The 26,434-nt window shown below is 38.8% G+C and overlaps 1 protein-coding gene across 1 annotated transcript in view; it reads right to left on the reverse strand.

The window, feature by feature from the left end:
- Nucleotides 1–26,434, reverse strand: part of HEXD (hexosaminidase D) — a 651,835-nt gene that overhangs the window by 277,510 nt on the left and 347,891 nt on the right. Inside the window, exon 9 of the mRNA XM_044085015.1 lies at nt 15,995–16,190. Coding sequence (XP_043940950.1) covers nt 15,995–16,190 — 196 coding nt within the window. The remainder of the gene's footprint in view (nt 1–15,994; nt 16,191–26,434) is intronic.

Raw genomic sequence — 26,434 nt, forward strand, 5'->3', positions numbered from 1 at the left:
AGGTCCCTGGACATACAATCTCCTCTGGCCTTGAATGAATGACAGATGGAGGTAACAGGATGTACAAAGGCTTGGTCACCACAAACAAAATCACAAAAATTACATTTACCACACTTCATAGTCCCATATAGAGACTCACTGTCATAGTTGTTATTGACATTCCTGTCACATAGTAATCTTTTAATATTCTTCTTATTCTTGTACCTAAAACGTGGACAGGCACCAACTATACTTCTAATATGTGGATCAACCATTAAAAGGTCCCAATGTTTCCTCACAACATCCTTGACTTCACCAACATCTTTGGTGTAAAACAATGAAAATGCAGTGAAGCCTGATGGGGAAGTAACAGTAGTAGTGGGAATATCAGATGACCCAGTACCCAAATACATGTCAGAAAAATATGGGGCTGCTGCTCCAGATCTCAATTGAAAAATGTCATCACGACCTAACATAATATCATCAGTCTTATACCCCCGCAAAACCAACCTACTATCTAAATCAGACAAGTCCTGATGAAAGCCATGGTCTGTAGGATTGTATCTTGAAGTCCTCATACTCTGTCCCCTAACAATATTGTTAAAGATATATCCAGGGTGCATACTATGTCGATGTAAGATAGAATTCTTGTGACAGGGATTTCTATATACTCCAGTATTTATAGACCCATCATGTAAATGCTCAACAAAGATATCCAAAAAAGGGAGCCTAGTATCAGAAACCTCATAGCTAAACTTAAGATAGTCAGTACAAGCATTCAAATCCATAATATAAGATTCTAATTGTTCAACTGACCCCTTCCATAACAGGAAGAGGTCATCTACAAACCGCCTATAGAAAGAGACGTGTTCCACAAAACTGGGATGTGAAGTCATGTAGCTAGTTTCCCATTCAGCCATGAAAAGGTTGGCGTAGCTATTGGCACACGACGTGCCCATAGCCACGCCATCCAACTGAAGATAGAACTCCTGTTCAAAGCAACAACAGGTCGCACACCTTAAAAGAACTGATAGTGTTAATGAACAGGCCCAGAGGTTTGATAAATCCCACCCTTTTCCGATCAGGTTCGATCAGAGGGAAGGGAGGTTAAGATCACAGAGCAGGGGGAGGCAGAAGAGGAAACTGCCTGTCGAACCATCCATGAATATGAATTTGAAGAAGATGTGGCTAGGGAAAGAAACTGTTTAGTTGTTAATATTTCCTCTAGGATCCTCTCTTGTGCTGAAGAGTCTGTTTTATCAAAAGGGTTGTCTTTTATTCCAACTACTTATAGCACTCTAGAGGAGTCCCTGCGTGACTTTAAGTTATTTGTTAGGAATCTATCATTGAAGCTGATTTTTAATGGCAACAATGAAGGTGGTTACTCCTCCAGTAGTTTTAAGAAACAGAGTGTGTTTATCCCTCCTATGCATCCAATATTGGGAGCATTTAGCAAAATGGTGGAGGATGATATATATAGGATGAGCAACGTTAGACGAAGAAGGAAGGACAACCTATCATATGTTGAGAGGGCAGCACTTAGAACATTGATGAATGATTTTTCTATAACATTGAGGCCAGCTGACAAGGGAGGAGGAATTGTGGTGATGGATACCTGTGATTACTTGGCTGCTGTCAGGGTCATGTTAAGGGATAATAAGTTTTATGAACATGTTTCTTCTGATTGTGTAGCTGGTTATAGCTCTAAGATATACTCTATTTTGCAGGATCTATTGAGCGAGGGCTTGATAGATGACTCTCTGTATTCCTTTCTGGAGGTTTCTCATCCACTAGTTCCCTCCATAAAAGGGTTACCCAAGATTCATAAGAGTCTCGTCAATCCACCCCTTCGACCCATTGTTTCAGTTGGTGGGTGGTTGACCGAGCCCTTCTCTTTATACTTGGAGAAGTATTTGAGACCTGTTGTTGATGCCCACCAGCTTATTTTAAAGGACACAAAACAATTTTTGGTTGACCTTTACGATCACTTAAGTAGCGTTTCTGACAGCTATGAGCTTTTGTTTGTCACCATGGATGTGACTTCCCTCTTCACAGTTATTCCTAACCATGTAGGCATGGATTATATTAAACGCCATCTCGTAAACCACTCTGGGTACAGTGAAGAGAGGATTGGTCTGTTGTTGACTTTTTTGGATGTTGTCCTGCATACTAATATCTTTTGCTTTGAACAGGAGTTCTATCTTCAGTTGGATGGCGTGGCTATGGGCACGTCGTGTGCCAATAGCTACGCCAACCTTTTCATGGCTGAATGGGAAACTAGCTACATGACTTCACATCCCAGTTTTGTGGAACACGTCTCTTTCTATAGGCGGTTTGTAGATGACCTCTTCCTGTTATGGAAGGGGTCAGTTGAACAATTAGAATCTTATATTATGGATTTGAATGCTTGTACTGACTATCTTAAGTTTAGCTATGAGGTTTCTGATACTAGGCTCCCTTTTTTGGATATCTTTGTTGAGCGTTTACATGATGGGTCTATAAATACTGGAGTATATAGAAAGCCCTGTCACAAGAATTCTATCTTACATCGACATAGTATGCACCCTGGATATATCTTTAACAATATTGTTAGGGGACAGAGTATGAGGACTTCAAGATACAATCCTACAGACCATGGCTTTCATCAGGACTTAGTAAAATAAAAATAGATGCCGCTGAGCAAAACAATGGAGGATATCGAGGAAGTACAGTCACAAAGATCTCCTAAATCCAATGGCCAATGAAAATAATGATCCAAAAGCAGGCAAAACTTATTGAGAAGCAGGTTTATTTGTAAAAACAGGTGAGTGCTTTCGCAATAGCTTCTTCAGACCTTATCACATAAAGCATCAGAAAACACTGCTTTAAATAAACAAAAAGGCGCCAAAATCCTATCGACATCTTAAAGGTATATAACTCATTAGAGCCCATTAAAAACATCATATATAAATACCCATAGACAATTGATAGACGGAGTAGCATATAAATACATCTAGACAAAATCATATAAGCAAACAACCATCATAAAAATAGATAGAAAAAATATATATAAAAAATGTAACAGTATATATAATATTTAAAATACATGTATACATATATAGAAAGTCAAATAAAACCTGTTGGCCACAGTATAAAATTATGAAATTCTTAGCATCTCTTAACCAACAACCTCCTAGATTTCAGCAATGGACGTAGGGGAACCCTTCCATTCAGACCTGGGGTTGTGTCAGCCCTGAACTTGATAATCCAATGGATTTCCCTAGTCTCTGTGTAATTGCTGATGTCCCCTCTTCTATGTGTTCTTGAGATCTGTTCTAGAATTCTAAACTTGAATTGGTGCTCTATACCTTCCTCATTCGTGTGCTTAGATAGTGCATTATGTAGACTACCCTTCCTCGTATGGTACACATGCTCACGAATCCTATCCCTTAGTGTCCGATTGGTCTTGCCTATATAGTAGGCTGGACATACTGTGCAACTGGCTAGGTAAACCACGTCTCTGGACATACAGTTACCTCTCGTTCTAATATGGTAGATGCCAGAGCCATAGGGATAGTAAAAATCAGGGTCAGTCGCTATATATGAACAAAAATTACACTTGTTACAGGTAGTCATGTAGGGACCTGATGGAATAAAAGGATCATGATGTATCCTTGGGTAGCAAAGCAAACTCTTTAAATTCTTTTTATTACGATACACAAACCTGGGTCGATCACCTGTAAGACTCTTGATGGTTGGATCCACTGATAGAACATGCCAATGCTTAGAGAGAACATCTTTAAGTACACCAACATCTCTGGTATAAAAAATGGGAAAAACAATTCCATCATCTAAATGAGATCCACCCCTATTACTATTTAGATCATTCCCTACGTCACCTGTGTATACTTCCATGGCACCTTCTGAAAAATACGGTTTCGCTCTATCTGCCCTGAGATGCTGAACGTCTCCCATCCCTCTAGAAATATCCAAGTGGCTGTAGCCACGTTCCATTAGCTTGCTGCTAAGATCTCCTAGTTCACTCTCCAGGTGAGAGTCTAGGGGTGTATATCTGGACATCCGCATAGATTGTCCCTTCACTATGTTATTGTATACATAGCCAGGATGCATACTTGAGCGATGCAACAGTGTATTCCTATAGCAAGTCTTGCGGTACACACCCGTGTTGACTATCCCACATGGTAGTTTATCAACAAAGACATCTAAGAAAGGGATGGTGGTCCTCGACCAATCCATAGTGAAATTCAAAAAAGTGACAGAGGCATTAATCTGTGTAAAGAAGGATTCTAGTTGTGTGGATGTACCACTCCATACGAGGAAGAGATCATCTACAAAACGCCTATAGAATGGTACGAACTCCTGGAACAAACCATTCTGGAATAGATGACTATGTTCCCATTCGGCCATGACCAAGTTGGCGTAGCTATTGGCACAAGAGGTGCCCATAGCTACGCCATCTCTTTGCAAAAAAATGGCACCCTCTACCCAGAATTATTGTACGATTGGCAACAACTAAATATTGAGGTAAGCCTCAAATATATGAAATTAATGAACGCTTTTTTTCTCCCTTTAGAGGAGAAACTTAGGGAGGATGTCAGAAAAGCTAAGAATGACATCTTAAATGTGTTTCCGGTTTCTGTAGTGGATCAGGTCTTGAATGCAATGTTAGACAATGTTACCATTTATGAGCGTCGCCTTTTCAACCAGAAAAGGGCGAAGCTCCAGAGGGATACCACAGATTTCCGCTTGGGCCATATTTTCACTTGGCCCAGATACAATGACATCAATAGTAACACCAATGATGTTCGACAGGTTTCAACAGTAGGTGTTTGTCCCTCTACCAACTTAAGGAACACAGGTGGTTCTACCCCTGGTAATGTTGCAGTTACAGGCACGGATGAGAATCTTGGTGTGTGTTTGGACAACAGAAAGACTGGTTCTGTTGCTGTCGCTGACAATACTGTACCCGTTGGTTTGGATTCAATCCAGGAGCCGTTGGATACCACCAACCTGGATGTCAATGTGAGCACAGACACTAGGGCTGAGACATCGGTTTCTCGCCCAGAGCCAGTTGTCAGAAGGAAAATTGCTTCTCATGCATTGAACAGAACAAATGATGGTCTGGATTCTACACGCCTCCTGGATTCTCCAACGCAGAATTCTCCACAACAGAGGGGCAGCAGACACCCTTTTCCCATCAGGGTGTCCACGAACGAGGAGAGGGTGTATCAGAACACCAAGGGGAGATACAAGAGGAAGTTATCCCCGGATCGTCCACCCAATCGGACAATCAAGAAGATGTGGGAGGGGAAACACTAGGAATTGTCTTCAATTTGTCCAGTCACCCTTTGACTGAACATGAAATACAAGTCCTTTCTAAGGGTCTCACCTTCTTTCCGACCTCGGATAGCAATTATGAAGAGACACTGAAAGATTTCAAACTTTTTGTCAGAAATTTGTCCTTGAAGATTTTTTTCAAGGGCACAGACATGAGATCCAATAATAGTGCCTTCAAGACACCTAGTACATTTCTTCCCCCCACGCACCCCTTGGTTGCTGCATATAGTAAACTGGTGGAAGATGAAGTCTACAGGATGGAGAAGTCAGATCTTGGTAGCAGGAAGAGAAAATACAACCTCAGTTTTCCACAACGGAAAGCTTTGGACTCCCTCCGCAATAACAGTGAGATCATCATTCGACCCGCAGATAAAGGTGGTGGAATTGTGGTCTTTGATGTGGACAGGTATAACCATGATATGCTACTGATGTTGGCTGATGACAGATTTTATGTTCCCATCACCAACGACAGGGTAGACATTATCATTGAGAGCATACGCTCCACACTTTTTGGACTTTTTAACAATGGTACCATTGACATTTCTCTTTTTGAATTTTTTAATGTTGTTCACCCCCTGCTACCCACTATTCAAGGCCTCCCTAAAATCCACAAAGATTTACAACGTCCACCTTTGAGACCTATAGTTGCAGGGAGAGGGTGGTCAACAGAACCCCTGTCGCTTTTTGTCGAAGCACAGCTCAGACCATTAGTTGATGCTAATGGGTTCATTCTCAGGGACACCAAACAGTTTTTGTTGGATTTTTATCAGTATGTTAACACCTGTTCTGGTGTTGAAGACCTCCTATGGGTCACTATGGACGTTCAGTCCTTATTTACGGTTATACCCAATGAGGAGGGTAGAGCAATGATAGGTGCTTACATGAGGAGAACCACTTTGTCCCTGAGTTATGATGTTGATTTGATTCTCATGTTGTTGGGTATCATTCTGGAGTCCAATCTTTTTGCTTTCATGAGAAGATTTTTTTGCAAAGAGATGGCGTAGCTATGGGCACCTCTTGTGCCAATAGCTACGCCAACTTGGTCATGGCCGAATGGGAACATAGTCATCTATTCCAGAATGGTTTGTTCCAGGAGTTCGTACCATTCTATAGGCGTTTTGTAGATGATCTCTTCCTCGTATGGAGTGGTACATCCACACAACTAGAATCCTTCTTTACACAGATTAATGCCTCTGTCACTTTTTTGAATTTCACTATGGATTGGTCGAGGACCACCATCCCTTTCTTAGATGTCTTTGTTGATAAACTACCATGTGGGATAGTCAACACGGGTGTGTACCGCAAGACTTGCTATAGGAATACACTGTTGCATCGCTCAAGTATGCATCCTGGCTATGTATACAATAACATAGTGAAGGGACAATCTATGCGGATGTCCAGATATACACCCCTAGACTCTCACCTGGAGAGTGAACTAGGAGATCTTAGCAGCAAGCTAATGGAATGTGGCTACAGCCACTTGGATATTTCTAGAGGGATGGGAGACGTTCAGCATCTCAGGGCAGATAGAGCGAAACCGTATTTTTCAGAAGGTGCCATGGAAGTATACACAGGTGACGTAGGGAATGATCTAAATAGTAATAGGGGTGGATCTCATTTAGATGATGGAATTGTTTTTCCCATTTTTTATACCAGAGATGTTGGTGTACTTAAAGATGTTCTCTCTAAGCATTGGCATGTTCTATCAGTGGATCCAACCATCAAGAGTCTTACAGGTGATCGACCCAGGTTTGTGTATCGTAATAAAAAGAATTTAAAGAGTTTGCTTTGCTACCCAAGGATACATCATGATCCTTTTATTCCATCAGGTCCCTACATGACTACCTGTAACAAGTGTAATTTTTGTTCATATATAGCGACTGACCCTGATTTTTACTATCCCTATGGCTCTGGCATCTACCATATTAGAACGAGAGGTAACTGTATGTCCAGAGACGTGGTTTACCTAGCCAGTTGCACAGTATGTCCAGCCTACTATATAGGCAAGACCAATCGGACACTAAGGGATAGGATTCGTGAGCATGTGTACCATACGAGGAAGGGTAGTCTACATAATGCACTATCTAAGCACACGAATGAGGAAGGTATAGAGCACCAATTCAAGTTTAGAATTCTAGAACAGATCTCAAGAACACATAGAAGAGGGGACATCAGCAATTACACAGAGACTAGGGAAATCCATTGGATTATCAAGTTCAGGGCTGACACAACCCCAGGTCTGAATGGAAGGGTTCCCCTACGTCCATTGCTGAAATCTAGGAGGTTGTTGGTTAAGAGATGCTAAGAATTTCATAATTTTATACTGTGGCCAACAGGTTTTATTTGACTTTCTATATATGTATACATGTATTTTAAATATTATATATACTGTTACATTTTTTATATATATTTTTTCTATCTATTTTTATGATGGTTGTTTGCTTATATGATTTGTCTAGATGTATTTATATGCTACTCCGTCTATCAATTGTCTATGGGTATTTATATATGATGTTTTTAATGGGCTCTAATGAGTTATATACCTTTAAGATGTCGATAGGATTTTGGCGCCTTTTTGTTTATTTAAAGCAGTGTTTTCTGATGCTTTATGTGATAAGGTCTGAAGAAGCTATTGCGAAAGCGCTCACCTGTTTTTACAAATAAACCTGCTTCTCAATAAGTTTTGCCTGCTTTTGGATCATTATTTTCATTGGCCATTGGATTTAGGAGATCTTTGTGACTGTACTTCCTCGATATCCTCCATTGTTTTGCTCAGCGGCATCTATTTTTATTTTACTTTTCTTTGTGCTTGGAGCTCCGCTGAGCATTAACTCCGCTGGCTCATTTGTTTTTACTTTCATCAGGACTTGTCTGATTTAGATAGTAGGTTGGTTTTGCGGGGGTATAAGACTGATGATATTATGTTAGGTCGTGATGACATTTTTCAATTGAGATCTGGAGCAGCAGCCCCATATTTTTCTGACATGTATTTGGGTACTGGGTCATCTGATATTCCCACTACTACTGTTACTTCCCCATCAGGCTTCACTGCATTTTCATTGTTTTACACCAAAGATGTTGGTGAAGTCAAGGATGTTGTGAGGAAACATTGGGACCTTTTAATGGTTGATCCACATATTAGAAGTATAGTTGGTGACTGTCCACGTTTTAGGTACAAGAATAAGAAGAATATTAAAAGATTACTATGTGACAGGAATGTCAATAACAACTATGACAGTGAGTCTCTATATGGGACTATGAAGTGCGGTAAATGTAATTTTTGTGATTTTGTTTGTGGTGACCAAGCCTTTGTACATCCTGTTACCTCCATCTGTCATTCATTCAAGGCCAGAGGAGATTGTATGTCCAGGGACCTCATGTATTTGGCCACGTGCAACATCTGCTCGTCATTTTATGTTGGTAAGACGAACAGATGTTTAAGGGATCGGATGCGTGAGCATATGTATAACATCAGAATTAAGAATGGCACTAATGCACTGGCCAAACATGTGATGGATACAGACAGTACACACACGTTTAGTTTTAGGATCATTGAGACTATAAAGGTTACCAATAGAGGAGGTGATGTTTGGGCATACACTGAAAATAGAGAAAATATCTGGATTTTGAAGTTTAGGTCAGATATGACCCCTGGTCTCAATGCTAAGCTTTCATTGAAACCTTTTCTAAGGATGAGGAGACTCAGAGTTAGATAAATATATAAAAGTGGTGCATTTATTTTAATATATTTTATTTTGTTTTATTATTTCGTTTAGAGTTTTATGCTAATGTATAGATTTTAAGTGATTTGAAGTATTTGCAGCTTGAAGCATTGACATTTTGTAATGATGTATTTTTTAGTGATAGAGCTTATTTGTTAATGAGCTTAATTAAGTGTTTCCCGCCTTTACTAGTATTTAAGACTCATTAATTTTGTACCTTGTATTGAGTCTGATGAAACCGAAAGGTGAAAGTGCTAACTCTGGTACCTATATGCAATAAAGAACGGATTTTTATTTGGATGCCTTTTTCTTGGATGTACAGTGGTGATAGACGTGAGATACGTTCGACATACGACATTTGTTTTCACTTCTTTTGAGCTGTGTTTCGCCCAAGTCTATTTTTTTGACGTTTATTCTTGTTGTTGCTGTTTGGCTTGGGCGTTTACTCTGTTCCGTATCTTTTTACATTGAGTTTACAAAAAAACAATATTCAGCCCCTTTACATATTTGTGTATGTTTAAATAAAGCATTGTTTTCATTCATTCTCCTAATGTCATACCTGTGTTCATACACTCTGTTTTAATTTTCTTTCCGTTTTTCCCACATAGAATGAATCACATATATTACACAAAGCTAAATATATGACCCCCTTTGTGTTGCAATTAGCATACCCTGTGGTACTAATTTTCTACTTTTTAAATATATTGTGTCACCAGTTCGTATACATAAACACTGGGTACAATTACCACATTTGTATGTACCTTTCCTGTTGTTTAATAGCCTCCCTCCTTGTTGTGATATATACCTCTCTCTAGCAAATTTTTAATATTACAACCATTCCTGTATGCACATTTGAATGGTTTGTCAAAATTAAAATTCAAGTCCGATATTTTAGCAAACTTATTCCATTCATTCTCAATGGTTCTCCTCACCAATCCAGTTTCCCCATCATAGGTAATAGTAAGTGCAGAGTAGTATGCATCACTTTCAGCATTTTCACCTGGACTAATTCTATCCATAGTGTAATCTTCTATGCCCATAATAGGAGCAAACCTTATTTTCCTTGCCCTTAATACTTCTGCATGTATTTCTATCAAAAGTTCACAAGGATGACCTCTAGCCTTAAACAATTTAATCAAAAACTCACACTCAAGTTTGAAAGTCTTTGTCATCAGAGGTCATCCTACTTGCATGAGCCAGTTATCCTTTTACTAACCCTCTTTTCTGATAGGGAGGGTGAGCACTTGTGTAGTGTAGGTATGAATTTGAGAAAGTCTTTTCCTGTATATTTTAGATCTAAAACCATTATTGTCTTTTTGTATATTTACATCTAGGTAGTACATTGTTAAAGTCATATGTGAACTTTAAAAAATTGGTGGTGCCCAATAAATAGTCTAAAAATTCTTTGAACTTGTTCTTTGAGTTGACCCAAAAAAGACATATGTCATCTAAAAAACGCCTGTAAAAAACTCCAATATATTGCCTGTACTCAGACTTGAACAGGTATGTGTTTTCCCAATATGAAAGAATTATGTTGGCATATGTAGGGGCACAATGTGCACCCACTGCCACCCCTCTGAGTTGTCTGTAATACTCCCCTTCAAAGCATATAAAATTATTCTACAGAACCAAATCCATTAAGATTAAACATGTGCGAAATTTGTTAAAGGAGATGTCTCTAAAGTTTGTTAAAGATTCCTCAAACCACTTTAAACCAACATCATGTGGTATACAAGTGAAAAAATCTACCATGTCTAAAGTATTAAAACTTAAATCATCTGAGTACAATGTGCTATTCAGCCATCTTAAAAAATCCCAGGAGTCATTTAAAACATTTGCATTTCTCAAAAGCAAGTTTTTCAATTTGTGATCAATGTACTTTGCTAATGGTGCAGTGACGGACCCTTCTGCTGAAACAATAGGTCTCAATGGGAGGCTGGATGAATCTTTGTGGACCTTCAGAATGCCGAAAATGGAGGGGACTATAAGTTTTTCAACATACAAAAAAGTGTAAGTCTCCCTATCTATAAACCCCTCCAATAATACATTTTTAAACATAAAGAAATTTTACTGTAGGCAATGTTGACTTCGTTAAGTGAAACTCTTGTATATTTACTATCATCACTTAATATATCTAACATTTTGCCTTCATATGTTATTTGGTCCATCAATACAACCACCCCCTACCTTTATCGGGTTTCATGATTCTCAGGTTTTTATTCTGCTTACATTCATATAGAATGTCTCTTTCTTCTTTAGTCATGTTGGGTGTCACTTTATTTTTCTTAAGTACGTCTCAACTCATTTTCCACCATGACCTCAAAATTCTTAAGCTGAGGATGCAACGGTGGACTAAAAATACTTTTCTTACCTAGTTCTTTGCTAATATTTCTTTTTTCTTGTCCACACAAAAAAAAAAAAAAAAACAGTTCTAAATTTTTCTTCCTGATAAAAAGTTTCAGGTCCACCAAAACCTTAAATATGTTAGTTTTAATCCTAGATATAAAAGCAAATCCTTTTGAAAATAAATCAAAATGTCCTTTGGTAATACTCATATTAGTGTAATTAAAAATATTAAACCCACTGTAGCTAAATTTAAATCCATCTAAACGTCCAAATAGTTCCAACACTGTGTCCTTTATTTAATTAATCAAGAAAATGTAACATAATTACTTGAATGCTGCACTACATTGGTTGATTGGGGTGAATCAAGTTATTTAAACATGTATTACTGATCAGTACGTTCATCTGATGAACTTTTTTTTAGACGAAAACGTGGAACAAACTGTATTATAGTGTTTATGTGTTTGGTGCTGTTTGTTAATAAAGGACTCAGTGTTTGGAACTATTTGGATGTCTGGTGCCTATATATTTGATTACTGGTTTACTTTTGGGCACTTTTACCACTTTTTGGTTTGAAATTTAAGGCTACCACTAACCCCTTCCTAAATAAACATGGGTGTTGCCAATACTGCAGATATATTCATGTGGGCACAGATTATTTTATTCAGGAGAGAAAATATCATGTAAGGGGGAGATTTGACTGTGAAACTATCAGAGTGGTATACGGTTGCCTTGTGTCAATGCTGCCCCTGATTTTGCATTGGAAAAAAAGAACATAAATTGAAAGAAAGAATTTATTAACATGAATATGACATTAGAGAAAGCAAACAAACGTATGGACTGTTTAAACATGTATAGGATTTTCCAGGGCATCATTTTAAGTATGTTATACAAAAGGTGGATAGGAACGTTTGAGGGGGTCCTTGATTGGTGTTTTTGGAAAAGCAGGAGATCTACTGACAGTTATTTATGAATTCTTGTAACTGGCTAGGTTTAAACATGCACTGTTCCATTAGTTCAATCTTAAGGTTAAAAGTACTTGGTAGATAAGTCTTTTAGATCTTTAAAATTATTCTTTTACTTATTTTATGACTTTTAATATTTTGATTTGTCCATACTGTTGGTTGTTAGGAATATTTTGTAATATTAGGATCTTAAATGTATTTATAAATATATATATATATATATATATATATATATATATATATATATATATATATATGTATGTGTGTGTGTGTGTGTGTAATATATATGTTTAGATGGGTCTATATTAGAACATCGAAGTTTCAGAACTTCGAATATTCTAATATCGACCCCTATTCAGCGAACGCTGACAACATCGAACATTCAGAACAAACAAATTTTTTCCTAGGGAAATAATTTGCTGTTCCGAAACACACACACACACACAACACAAGCACACCAAACAAACAGCAATCCACACACATACACCTAAAATCTTACATCTAACCCTGAACTAAACTGTACATTCACCACTAACTATCCACTTACCTTAACCCAAACCCTAACCCTAAGGTCAGTCATTATCGCACACTCACCTCACCCGTGCCCTAACCCTAACTCACCTACCCCGCCCTAACCATCACGTCCACACAATCGCACACCTACCTGAACCCGACCCGTAACGTTCCACCACAACGCTGAAAATAGCGAAGCGACAGAAACAGACAACCAAATTCTTTCCCTAGGAAAAAATTCTGTTTTCTGCTGCTTCGCTATTTTCACCATTTGCTGAATAGGGGTCGATATTAGAACATTCAAAGTTCTGAAACTTCGATGTTCTAATATAGACCCATTTAGACATGTATTTTAAACGGTTATTATTTTTTATTGGGTTTCTAAATATGTGGATTGGAAATTTTATTATTTAGATATGTAGTACTTATGGTTTGGTAAGTTTGATTTACAAGATATTTGTGCCTTTTTCTTTAAATTGGACATTGGTGGGGGTCATGTGACTTTGTAAATCTTTAAGAGAGAGTTTTGAAACGGGTTGGTTTGTCTGAGGAAGTTTCTTAACTTTAACATAAATGAAAGTGCTAACTGTTCAATAAAGTGAATTAGTTGTCCATCTGTTCAGTCACCCCGGTTTGTGGATTTAACAGTTTAACATAACCTTTATACCAAACACACAGTGACATCAGGGGTAAGGTGATGTCAGATCAGCTTAAGGGAATGCCCAGGTCTGAAAGTCTTCCTGGACATCAGACTTCATCCTGAGGTAGAGTTCCCTGAAGTTATGACTGCAATAGTGATCCACATGAAGAACATGTTAAAAACTGTGCGAGCAAAGGTGATGGCGACCAAGAAAAGCCTCTTTCAAAAAGATGAATTTCAGAACTGACAAACCAGAAGGCTCAAACAGAGAAGAAATAAATCTGTAGATCATGAAATTCAAGTGTCAGGAAAAAATAAAAAGGGAGCTTCAGAGGATGATGGAGATGCAGAGCCTTTCATGGAGCTGCATGAACTGATGGTACTGGTTCGCAGTTCTACCCTGCACAAGATCAAACTGTGCATGACTGCCTAAGATATTCACTCTGAATGTCTGAATGGGGATGACTGAGATCTAAATCATACACACGTCTTAGACAGCTAAGAATAGCCTGCATGCTAACCAAATGAGATGGAAAAGAATATCTTGTTACTCAAATAGAGAACCTCTTTCAAAAAGTTGTGCAGCCTGATGACTGGAAGGTTTGACAGAGGCTTTAACCACCTCCAACTTCCCTGGTAAGATATCCTGAGGGATCAAAGGATCTAGTCCAGGAGCTGAGTCCTGTGAAACCATTTATGGGGGGTGGGGGGACCTGATTAGCTTATGGCAAAAGGGTTTTCTCTAAGCTGCCAGGTACATGAAAGTTTAGATCTACACTACTTCTGGACAGAAAAATGCACAGAAGATTAACACTGATCTTTCTTTTCAGATATTTGAATTAGTAATGGAGAACAGATGAAAGGAAAAATACATCCATCATATACAGTCCCTGTCCTGCTAAAGTAAGCAGAAAGTGGAGAGAATCACCTTTTGCCATGTTGTGAATAGATAATTTTTAAGAGTGTACCACTCCCTAAAAACTCAAACCAGACAGAAATCATGAATTTTCAGCTCCAGAACAGGACTGGAGGAAAAGCATAAAGTCCACAACTGTAAGGCCCAGTGACAAGAGACTGACATGAGAATATGCTCTACAAGCATGCACTGACACTTCGAAGTCCATTGTGAAACCTGCAACTCAGAGTAATGAAAGACACAGTGAGGATCATGGCCACACTGAAGTCCAAAAGGAGCAGGAGAGTTTTCATTCAGGTTGCCAAGGACATGAATTGTTGGGCCTCCTGTGTCAGTGATGACAGTCAATAAAGGTTGTTCAGCTTCACCTTAATGTAAGCAGCACTATGAATCAGAGTCTGAAAGGGTATTGCCTACTAAATGGCGACTTCTAGGGCTTGTAGCCACAAAAGTGCTCATGCCAGGTACATTAGCAAGGAATCTCTTGGGAGTATGACTAGGACCAAGTTGTCCTGATAAGGGAACACATAGAGGTTCTTTCTCCTGGAGGACTTCTGTCAAAACATCAAGCACCTTTGGTAAACTTGCTTGGTCCAAATGAGAGATGTCAAAGTGGTGCCAATTCAGAGCAAATGGAAGTAGCTTTCTATGTAGACCTTAGACAGTGAGGAAACAGGAGGTATCAATTACATCCAATGAAACCACCTGTGTGACTGCACTATCACAGACATGAACCCCATGGACAGTATCAGTCCCTGAAGTACTAGATGCACTTGTTAACAATCCTGAGGTTCAAGATGGGATGGAAGCCTGTCCCCTTAGGAACCCCCCCAAAAAAGGCATTAAAACCTGTGGCCTCATTCAGAAAGAATGGAGTATCTAAGACATCTCTGATAAGTAGAGCCTGGGCCTGCTCAATCATTTCTGCAGAGGAAGCTTGACCTCTGAATGAAGTTCATCCATGGTGAGGTCCTACGTTTTGTACAATGTGGCCATTTGTGCCAATGTCCAGATTCTACTGGTTCCTTGTAATGGATCTCCAAGCTGGACAGAACTTAAGATTAACATCCCCTACATACATCCCCTACATACAGTCCTGAAATGCAGTACTATCTACAACTTTTAGGCAGCTAAGCACCTCTCTTCTGAGGATTTATCCAGGACAAATGAGAAAGTCAACACTGCCTGAAGAGTAGGATCCCTACACAGTCTCCAAAAGTGATTCTTCTTCCTTGGGGCTAGCATGGGCTGGAAGATAATGTGAAGGTCCTCCTCAACAGTCAAGGCTGGCTTCCTTTATTAGAGGTCCTCAAAAAAAAAAAAAAACAATCAACAAAGGTGAATCACAACTACACCATTTTAGAAAATACATATTCATCCAGAAAAGTAAAAAAAATAAAGCAAGCCCCTGAAGCCCTTCACCAAACATAAAAAAGTTCATATGTATATTCATTTACAGAGAATACATGTCTTGTTTTTCTAGTGCCTTTACGATTATGCACCAGAACACATACTGTACCTGAAAACAGGGTCAAAAGTCAGTGCTAATTAAGTTCATTTCATTACATTTGATACTTACCTCTGCCAACCAGTCAATGTGATGCCTTGAACCAAATCTCCGGGAAAAGCTTTTGCAACTTGTAGCCACAAGAACTGATTTTCTAAGTGATGTCTGACGTGAGTTAGCTGCTGATTTGCTCCAGTTGCTCCTTTGAATGCACTTGCAAACCAAATCTTGTTAAAGCCACACTTCTGGTACTTCTCTGCAAGAGAAACTGAAAAAAAATCCATTTTCAGCATCCATCCCAATAAAATATATGTAGTGACCTTGGTAAACATCTATAGATGAAGTCACAGTTCATAAGGCCTTCACAAATGGAGTTCCCTTAATATACTCTCACCTAGCTACAAACAGTATATAATAGTACTATCATTTTGTGATTCATTAACTGTACAGCAACAAATTAAAGCTTTTAGAAAAGTCCAAAGAAATATGGTACCACGCAATCAGTGTTGAAACAGCTGCACAATTTCAAAACATTTTTGTGTGAAACAAAAAGGTGCAGAATTTCAGCATAAAATAGCTATAATCACCAACAGTTTACTCCAACAAAAATAAAAAAGTTTCCTGAGTCATTTTACACAATGACAGGATAGTTACTCAAACGATTTATTAATCCTACTGAATCCTACTGAACACAATGTCAGCTTTATTCATTGTAGAGTAATTATCATGATTTCCCTCAAGTTTAGACCTACATCACAGCAGCAGTACAGGTGAAGGAAATTCAATGTCCTGTACAGAAATAATAAAAACAGAACACAATGGCATAAAAGCCAAATCAAGTGAATACAAACTAATGGTGAGAATAAATAGTAATCAGTGCTGGCTGAAGGCTCAGCAAAACAGGGATCTCTTATAACTGCCCAGCATAGGGGACTCTCTGTCACTAGAATATGAGGCTACACAAGTGCAGGCCCTGGAAGACAGCATGCCAAAGATTTCAAGCGACATTTTAAGACCATCCAGTAGCGTCAAAACAGTACAACATAGGGTTCTTGTTAGGCTATACAGAATGAGTTTATTCAGGTAGACAGGGGAGGCCAGGATGTGCAAAGAAATGCAAAGGATCCTCCACACAACTTTTTTTTTTTTTTTTTGGGCAACAGAGGGACCTAAAATGAGTTATGGAATTCTGTATCAACTAGAGCTTACCAAGTTCCAAGTTAAGAAACCCCAAGTAAAAGGAGTCAGCAGAAGGAAATTAATGCATGCATAGTCATCAAAAGGTCATTTTGTCCTTGTCTGCACTTAGAGAAAATATGGATCACTACTACAAGATTTATGGTTTTGTTTTCTGCTTTTTTCTAATGGTTTCCTACTGAATTTCTTCCATTGTTCCCGGATATTGTGTACAGACCAAGTTTTCTGAGTACTGTGCTTTTATTCACAATGACAATTTCTACCATGATCTGTTATGCTACTGCAGTGACTGTTAAATACAGTACCCATTAATTCAAGTGACTATGCATGTACCTAGTCCAGATTATTACACCTACAAGTTTGCTTGCTTTCCTTGTACAGCATATGACTGTAATAAACTGTAGGTGATTTTACTCCAGCGCTGGCTCAGTTACCCTGCAAATTACATAATTTATTGTTAATGTGCAATCCACAAAGTTAATGATGTGGCTGGCTTTGAAGACAATTGTTAATGTCATTCAGCGCATACACAGTCTTATTTTTCTATGGCATACTGTAATCATTCACTTATTCCAGAGGCTTTAAAGGTATTAGTTTTCCAGAAGGGAGTCCAGTTATTTTTACTTGACTTCTTAATGGATGTCACAAAGTTGCCCAGATACATTTGATTGTAATTTGGACCTTCTATATTTGGAATTTGTCTCTCATATTATTTGGCTACTGCAGTCCTTTGAGGTCCAGAGTTTTCATTAACACTGCAAGGGCAGGATTATATTTTTTACCATAATTAAATCTTTCTAACTTGGCTTAAAGTTAATGTTCCTCTACTATGAAGATTTGTACTATTAAAATATTTTAGGCAGTTGAAAATCCTATTCTGGCATTAGTTTATTGATGCATCTCTCTAAGAACTGTAATTTTAAAATATGGTTAATTTTTTCATGTTACATTTATTGTTTTAAGTACTGCTAACTACTTCTGAACGTTACTATTCTACTATTGTCAATTTATGATTATTGCCATTTTCTAATCAAAATGATTTTCTTAATATGACAGCAGCCTAACCTAAAGGCCTCCTATCTTGCTGTCTGCCCGCATGCAGCTTTACCCATTGACTCCATCTGGTTGACTTACAAAAGACTGGGAACTGCTAAGAAAAACAGAGTATAGGGTAGGAAGTGCTTTTTTTATGTATCTTGTGCGGAGGGGTTACCTTCAGGGTTAAAATCAAAAGGTACCATGCAAGAGTGAAAAAGCTTAGAGGCAGAAGCTATCGCTGCCGTGGGGTGATACCATGGGAGTCGGAATGTTATCTTCAACTTTTATATAGGACCTGCTGCTTTTCCCAGGGCTATATTCAGGGTTGCGTTTTATAACTGCCAGGTCAATCTGGAATAGCCTGAGCGCGGTCGGATTTGATATAAATGACATGGCATTTACCACAAAGGCTGGGCAGGTTGACAATTATGAAACTTCACTTAGATGTGGGTATTTCTCTTGTCTCTGTAAATCCAAAGCCCATGGTAGAGTATCAGTGTGGTGTAGTAACTTTTTTTTTTTTTTTTATCAAGGCAGGAGATAACTTATAAAACCTGTCACAGTATGTCAAAGAAGCAGGTGTGAACTGCAGAGTTCTCCTGGTTTAGTATGCATGTAAATACCAAAAGATATCTCTGGAAGAGTTCACTGATCTCCACTCCAACTATGTTGCATAGAGAGAGATGAAGTCCACATTATAATCCAGGTAACCAAAGTTTGATGACTGACCTGATTATTAACAAAGCTGGTGGTTGAGAGGACATTGTTTTTGCTCTCAAGGGAAAGGTTGGGAGCACATGCCTGGGGTACACACTCAACGTTAAGATTCCTCAGTGGTGACCACATAACATGAGGTCTGCATTATGGGATGGGGGAGCTCTGAATCGCCTCACACTGTCCCATTATACTCCCAGCCTTTGGATGTCTACAGGCATGCGTGGGATAATACAGGGTCTCCACACATATGATAGCAACATTCCTGATGTGCTGAACCTCACTATACAGAGGTATGAATGGTTTGTAGGACTCTTGCCCATACAGGAACAAATAGGTCAACAGTATAGCTGGGGGAGGGGGGGACCACAACAAAAAAATTCTTGAAAGCCCAAAACAGCCAGTTTGGGCGACTTTAATAACTAGACTGGTGACAAGTCAAATAAATTCTTCATGGAACTTTGTAATTGTTTACAGAGTTTCAGTATTATTAAGCCAGTTACCAGTTTTACCCATAGATTTGTTCATTTGGGCTTGGTCTTACAAACCGGTCTGGAGACCAGTGGTGGACAGGTACACTTTAAGCTATGGTTCCAACCAGTATTGTTGCCTTATACTTAGCTGATCCACTGCAGACAGCTCATACAGTTCATAGGGTAGTACTAGGCTAACTGTCCTTGAGGGCCATTTTAAGCCTAGCCAATTACCCCATGTGAGAATCAAACCCTGCACCTTGTGTCTGTAAGGTAAACACCTTAACCATTATGCCAACCTCCCAACCCTACCACCTAGTACAGACACCTGCAAAATATCAACAGTGGCATTTTCACTCCTAAATGATTAGAACCTACAGGCTGTCAGTACTGACAGCTTATAACAAGGCTGTGGCGGGTTCTGTGGATATTGTCACCCCAGTTTTGTGTACAGCCTAGACCAGTATATTGCTCAACACAGGCCATAGCCTGACTTATGTGCTGCAGAATGTGGCAGCTAGGATGGTAGCTGAAGTTTAGAGAACCTGTCTTTTTCAGGGAAAAACTTAATTTTAATGTTCATTATTCAGCATACCAAATGAAAATCTCATGTAAGGAATCATCTTTTTGCCCACTGTGACTTCTGCCACATTAAACTGTCTGCCTGCACTCTTTCAGGCTGTGGACATGTACTGCAGCTCATCCTACCTCTTAGCTCACAGATTTCTTTCTCCCTCTCAGTGGCAAGAGTGGACAATTGTTGTTTATGTCCATGGTGCGCCCCATTATGTCTGGTATGAACTTCTTGGATGTCTGCTGGGTTGAGCCTGACTAGGCTGATTTTCAAGAGGCCATATATGTTGTTTCACTGCAGCACACAACTTACTGTGGACTGTACACTGGTCCTATAAGGCTTGTAAAATTTTGCCTTTAATTACGGTATCCAGTTATTTACCACATTGTTCAATATTCATAGAGAAATTAATTCATGCTTATCATAATCTTAGATTTTCATGATCCGTGTCTGTCCACTTCAACACTAGGACTGGTTAACCACCAGCAGTAGTCATTTGGCCCTTTAAAATTCTCACACACGCTAAAACAACTTCCTAAGCTCCCATAATGCACCTCATCTCCCCTCCCCTTAACAGGAAGTTTTAGCTAATGACAACAGAGACTTACTGGAATCCAACAATGACCTCAGGATTCTTTCTACAAGTCTCAATGCAAGAAAGGTTGCTATAAGAGAGAATTTATTTATTTTTTTTTAAGTAAACAGTCATGGATTGTGAAGATCTAACATTATGATCAATACGCAATTTTTATTTATGCTTTGATCCACTCTCTCCACTTCATAATTAGAACATAGTCCTCACCTTTCATCTCTTGGGCTGCAATAAGACAGAATACCACAAAAAAATGGTAGCCCTGAAGGTAGACCTTGATATCAAATCACATCCAGCTTAATGTGCCTTGTGAAAGTATACAGTGAATACAAACACTGCAACCAAACAAATATCCAATGAAGAATTGCTGAAAAAGCCTAGAGATGTAGTTTTAATTGTGCTTCAGTCTTACTGTACTTTCTTTAGCAGAGAACAGTGCAATCTGAGAGCCACCCAACAAAGCTGAACTTAAGATATTTTCTGTTTCAGTTTGTCTGATATGAAAGAAACAAATAGTTGATAATCTTTTCTAATATCTTTTCTTCCAAGTAGAAATGAAGTTGATGGTGGTCATCTAAGCAATACAGCAAATACTCTCCCTGGTTTGAGTATTGCGGGAGGAATACAAAAAAAATACTAACTGGATAAGATTAATTTCTGTAGCTAGTTTCAGCATAAATTCTGGGTTTGTCGGCAAGGACACCCTTTCTTTATGGAATATAATAAGAAAAGACGTACAAAATTGAGCTTGAATTTCAGAATTCTACAAGCTAAAACAACTGCCATCAGAAAAATGGCCTTCCAAGATAAATACTTATGATCCACTGTTGCAGCAGGTATGAAGGAAGGCAGCTTCAACCTTTCCAACATAAATTTTAAATCCTGGGTACCTTGAGGGGAGTTTAAGCAAGAAGCCTTGCTTTACAGATATTTAATGACATCAAAATGAGTCATTTGTGGTCTGATGAAAGAAATGGGTGCTAAATGAACTTTATAGAGTAGCTGGAGCCTTGAGCAATGATATTAGCCAAGAACTGTTCAACTGGGAGATGAAAAATTATATATGTCTTGATGAATGCTCATTAGGAATATTTAATCCATTTACTTTGATATACTTTCCTGATGTAGGGTTCTAGGATGCTGTAAAGCTCTGGACACCTGGCAAGGGTACTGTGGGTCCTCATGGAAATTGGAAAAAACATGTGGTTAGTCTGATGAACTGAAAGTGCAGGTGTGGCTAGATAAAACAGGATAATGTTGTGGGGTCTAGAGAGAAGGAATATGCATTGGTATTATAAAAGCAGTGTGTTGACATGGCCCTTTCCCACATCCTCACTGTCTCTGAACAGACTGGTAAGAGTAAGTTCTGCCTGCTTGCTTAGTTAAAGTATTGGTGGGTTGGAGTAAATGGCAACTGCACCCTTGTGAAGGAAGTCTTGTGCACCAGCATATTTAGGAACAGTACCCTCCTCTCTAGTACCAGTTTGTGCAGGCCTTTGGATAGTCTACCTAAATCAATGCTCCACCACCCCAGGCAGATGGATTCATTGTGACAATAACACTGGATGAAGGGGCTACAAAGGTATAGTCCTAAGAAACCCTGTCCTGTGAAGCCACCACAGAAAATATTGATGAAAAACCTTTGAAAAACAAACTGAAGGAATGAACAGATGGTCTGAATTTTGATTCCAATGAACCCTGAGTGCTCAGTGGAGGACCCACAATCAGTACCTCACAAAGGTGAACAAGAAAACTGTTGCTATCATCAGACCAAAACCTTGAGTGAAAACACAGAGCAGATGTTGCCTTGGGAGCAGACAGGAGCAGAAGAAAGTACAGTTGTGTACACTTACCATAAATGTAGATGTTCGAGTGTATTCACTGTTGCAGTCATTACATTTGGGTAATCCTGCTGGCAGGTTGCCCTCAGTCGGCCTGAATTCCAAAGTCCTGGGTCCTGCGTCGGCCGCTGTTGCCCCTTCCCTGATGTCAGGTCATCAGGGGTATAAAAGATGCGGCCAATGCCATTTTCTTTAGTTTTTTTTGCCCCAGATGTCAGGTGCCCCCTAAAAGGGTAACCAAAATTTATATACATATAAATACATGCACCAATATAAACTTTACCTTCATCTACAAGCAAATACACCACATAGGTTGTATAAATCAGAGAAGGAAAGATAGGTTCCATCAGAAGAAAGGGGGATAGCGAGAGGGTAACCTGGACTGCAACAGTGAATACACTCTAGCATCTACATTTATGGTAAGGGTACACAACTGTACTATGTTCTTCATGTTTCGCTGTTGCAATTATTACATTTGGGCAGAGTCCCAAACCTATGGATGGGAGGCAGGGCTAAACAGCATTAGGAGCAGCTATGAGGCCCTGCAGAACTGCAGTGGCAAAGCCTGCCCTGGATTTAGAGTAGAGTGGCAGATGATAGTGCTTGGTAAAGGTGTGCACTGAATTCCAAAGTAGCAGCCTCTAAAATGTCCTTGGTTGGTACTCCCCTGAGAAAGGCTGCTGAAGTGGCTGCAGCTCTGGTTGAATGTGGCCTAATGCCCTTAGGCAGTGGCTTGCCATGGTATAAGTAGCAGAAACGAATGCAGTGGCCTATCTGCTTTGAAATAGTCTGCTTTGAGATAGCCTTTCCTTGTGATTCTGCAGCATATGCCACTAGTAATTGTTCTGTGTTTCGGAAAACTTTGGTTCTGTCCAAGTAGAATCTAAGCTGTCTGTGTACGTCCAAAGAATGCAGAATTCTCTCCCCCTTGTTCTGTGGATTTGGATAAAAAGTTGGCAGATGAATAGTTTGGTTAAGAGCCACACTGGACACCACATTAGGCATAAATGTTGGGTTTGTCCTCAGAGAGACCCTGTCTGGATAAAAGATGATAAAAGGTTCCACAGCCATGAGTGCCTGAAGCTCTGAAACTCGTCTTGCAGAAGTTATTGCTAGGAGCAGAGCTGTTTTCCAAGATAAAAACTTTATATCAGCCATAGCAGCTGGCTCAAAAGGTGGCAGGGTGAATTTTTCCAAGACACAGTTGAGGTCCCATGCAGGCATTGGTGATCTTTTTGGAGGCCTTAAATTTTTGGCTCCTCTGAGGTACTGTTTTAGTAAGGGATGAGAAAAGATTGGTGGCTCTGTATTGTAATGAGCCGAAATGGCAGAGACATGAATTTTAATAGATGAAAAAGATAGACCTTTGTCCAGCATCTCAGTTAAGTACTGCAAAATCTGAGGAATATTTGGTAAAGCTGTATCAGTTCCTTGTGCCTGGTTCCAAGCACAAAATCTCTTCTATTTTCCAGCATAAGATTTTCTAGTACTAGGCCTTCTGGCCTCCAAAATGACATCCATCACAGCTTTACTGAGAGGTGTGTTTTGTATGACTACATTATCCGCCATGCTGCCAGGTTTAAAGTCCTGAGTTACATGTGAAAGAAAACAAAAGCTGGATAAACGCCTGGTATACACCTCAAGCGAAAAAAAATGAAAAGACCAATGGTTAGACCACAGCTGAAGATAAAAATGGAATAATCCACGTCAGGAAATAAATCACTTGCAGCTTCACAGTAGTGCCCTTTATAAAACCAAAAGTTGTAACTGAGATGTAGTAGTCAAGGTAGGAAACGGTTCACTTGCAGTTTCACACCACTTTATTAAACAAGAGTAAGCACTTTCGCGATCTAAGTCAGCTGATCGCTTCTTCAGACTCATAAAAACAGTTAAAACATTGGTATTTAAAATATGGTTCAACCAATGAAAACACATATAGAACTATGACATAGACTAATTAAAATTGCATACATCAGTACATTCATTTGCCTTATATTCTACATAAGATGAAATAAAATATACATATAACAGACACATTGTATGTAATAATCCATATTACTTAATGTTTTAGTGGTCTGGATTTTAAAAAAGGTTTCAAGGAAACAGCATTGTTCAATCCAGGAGATCTATCTGCCTGAAGTAGTAAAATCCATCTTTGTCCAGTCCAGACCACTAAAACATTAAGTAATATGGATTATAGAAAATCTACATGGAGAAATAGTATCTTACATAAGACTAGTATGCATCCAACATTTGTACACAAAAATGTAGTGAAAGGACAATATATGAGAATAAGCCACTTACATAATACAGATGAAGGCTTTGTGAAGACAATGACTATATTAGAGAAAGACTTCTTAAACAGAGGTTATAGTAAGAAAGACATAAATGAAAGCTCTAAATATACCATTGAAAATAGGGATGGGAGATGTAAACCGCTCTTCTCAAATACTATAGAAGATGTTAAAAGCAAGGAAGGTCATGATTTTAAAGTTAGATTCCCTATAACTTATTCAAGTGACATCAGAAGGTTCTGTAATATTTTTGAGAAGAATTGGAATGTTTTATTGTCGGATCCTGACTTGAGAGAATTGCTAGAAAATAGACCCAGCATTTCTTTTAGAAATAAGAGGTCCTTAAAAAGGCAACTCTTGTTATAAATCCAGAAACAATGAAAGAATGATCCTATCTGATAGGCAGGGGACTTTTCCTTGCAGAAATTGTACAGCATGTGACTATTTATATAATAAATCTACATATAAACATCCTACACTAGGATTTACAATTGATATAGATTTTTATGTTGACTGCAGAACACAAAATTTGGTTTATTTCAGCTTCTGCACTGTCTGTCATGCCTTTTATATAGGCAAAACCAATAGGTGTCTAAAGGAACGTATCCTTGAACACTTTAGAGATATAAGAAATAAAAAAGACACAAGTGCTTTAGCAAAACATGTGGAAGAAGAAGATAGGAAACATATTTTTAATTTCATGGTTTTAGAAATAATAAATAAAAGTAAGAGGGGAGGTGATATAAGGAATAAGGTAGAGGAAGGAGAACAAAGATGGATTTTGCTACTTCAGGCAGATAGATCTCCTGGATTGAACAATGCTGTTTCCTTGAAACCTTTTTTAAAATCTAGACCACTAAAACATTAAGTAATATGGATTATTACATACAATGTGTCTGTTATATGTATATTTTATTTAATCTTATGCAGAATATAAGGCAAATTAATGTACTGAAGTATGCAATTTTAGTCTATGTCATAGTTCTATATGTGTTTTCATTGGTTGAACCATATTTTAAATACCAATGTTTTAACTGTTTTTATGAGTCTGAAGAAGCGATCAGCTGACTTAGATCGCGAAAGTGCTTACTCTTGTTTAATAAAGTGGTGTGAAACTGCAAGTGAACCGTTTCCTACCTTGACTACTACATCTCAGTTGCAACTTTTGGTTTTATAAAGGGCACTACTGTGAAGCTGCAAGTGATTTATTTCCTGACGTGGATTATTCCATTTTTATCTTCAGCTGTGGTCTAACTATTGGTCTTTTCATTTTTTTTTTAAGTCCTGAGTTGACTGTGCAGGATCGGATTGTTTTGCTGGGACAGTAGATGAGGTATCTGAGGTAAGGTCCAAGCTGGGCCTTGAGACAAGCTCCTTAGTACTGGATACCAGTACTGGCGGGGCCAGTCTGGTGCAATTAGTATCATCCTTGGCTTCTCCTGTCTGACCTTTAGGAGTACCTTGGGGAGGAGAGGCAGAGGGGGAAATGCGTATACTGACAGGTTTTTCCAGCTGAAAGATAGGACGTCCACTTTCCATGCTTGTCTGTGATAAATCCTTGTGCAGAATCTTTTTAGTTGGTAGTTGTGAGGAGAGGCAAATAGATCCATGTCCGGGCATCCCCATTTCCTTGTTATCATGCTGAAGACTTGTGGATCCAGGTGCCACTTGTGGGGATCCATGAGGTTTCTGCTTAGGTCGTCTGCCAGAGTATTTTTCCTTCCTGGCAGGAATTGTGCCTGCAGGTGTACTTGGTAAGTCAATGCTGTGTCCCACAAAGTCATGGCTA

Source organism: Protopterus annectens, chromosome 10.part0, assembly GCF_019279795.1.
Source record: "Protopterus annectens isolate FY-2018-M chromosome 10.part0, PAN1.0, whole genome shotgun sequence".
NCBI lineage: Eukaryota > Metazoa > Chordata > Ceratodontiformes > Protopteridae > Protopterus > Protopterus annectens.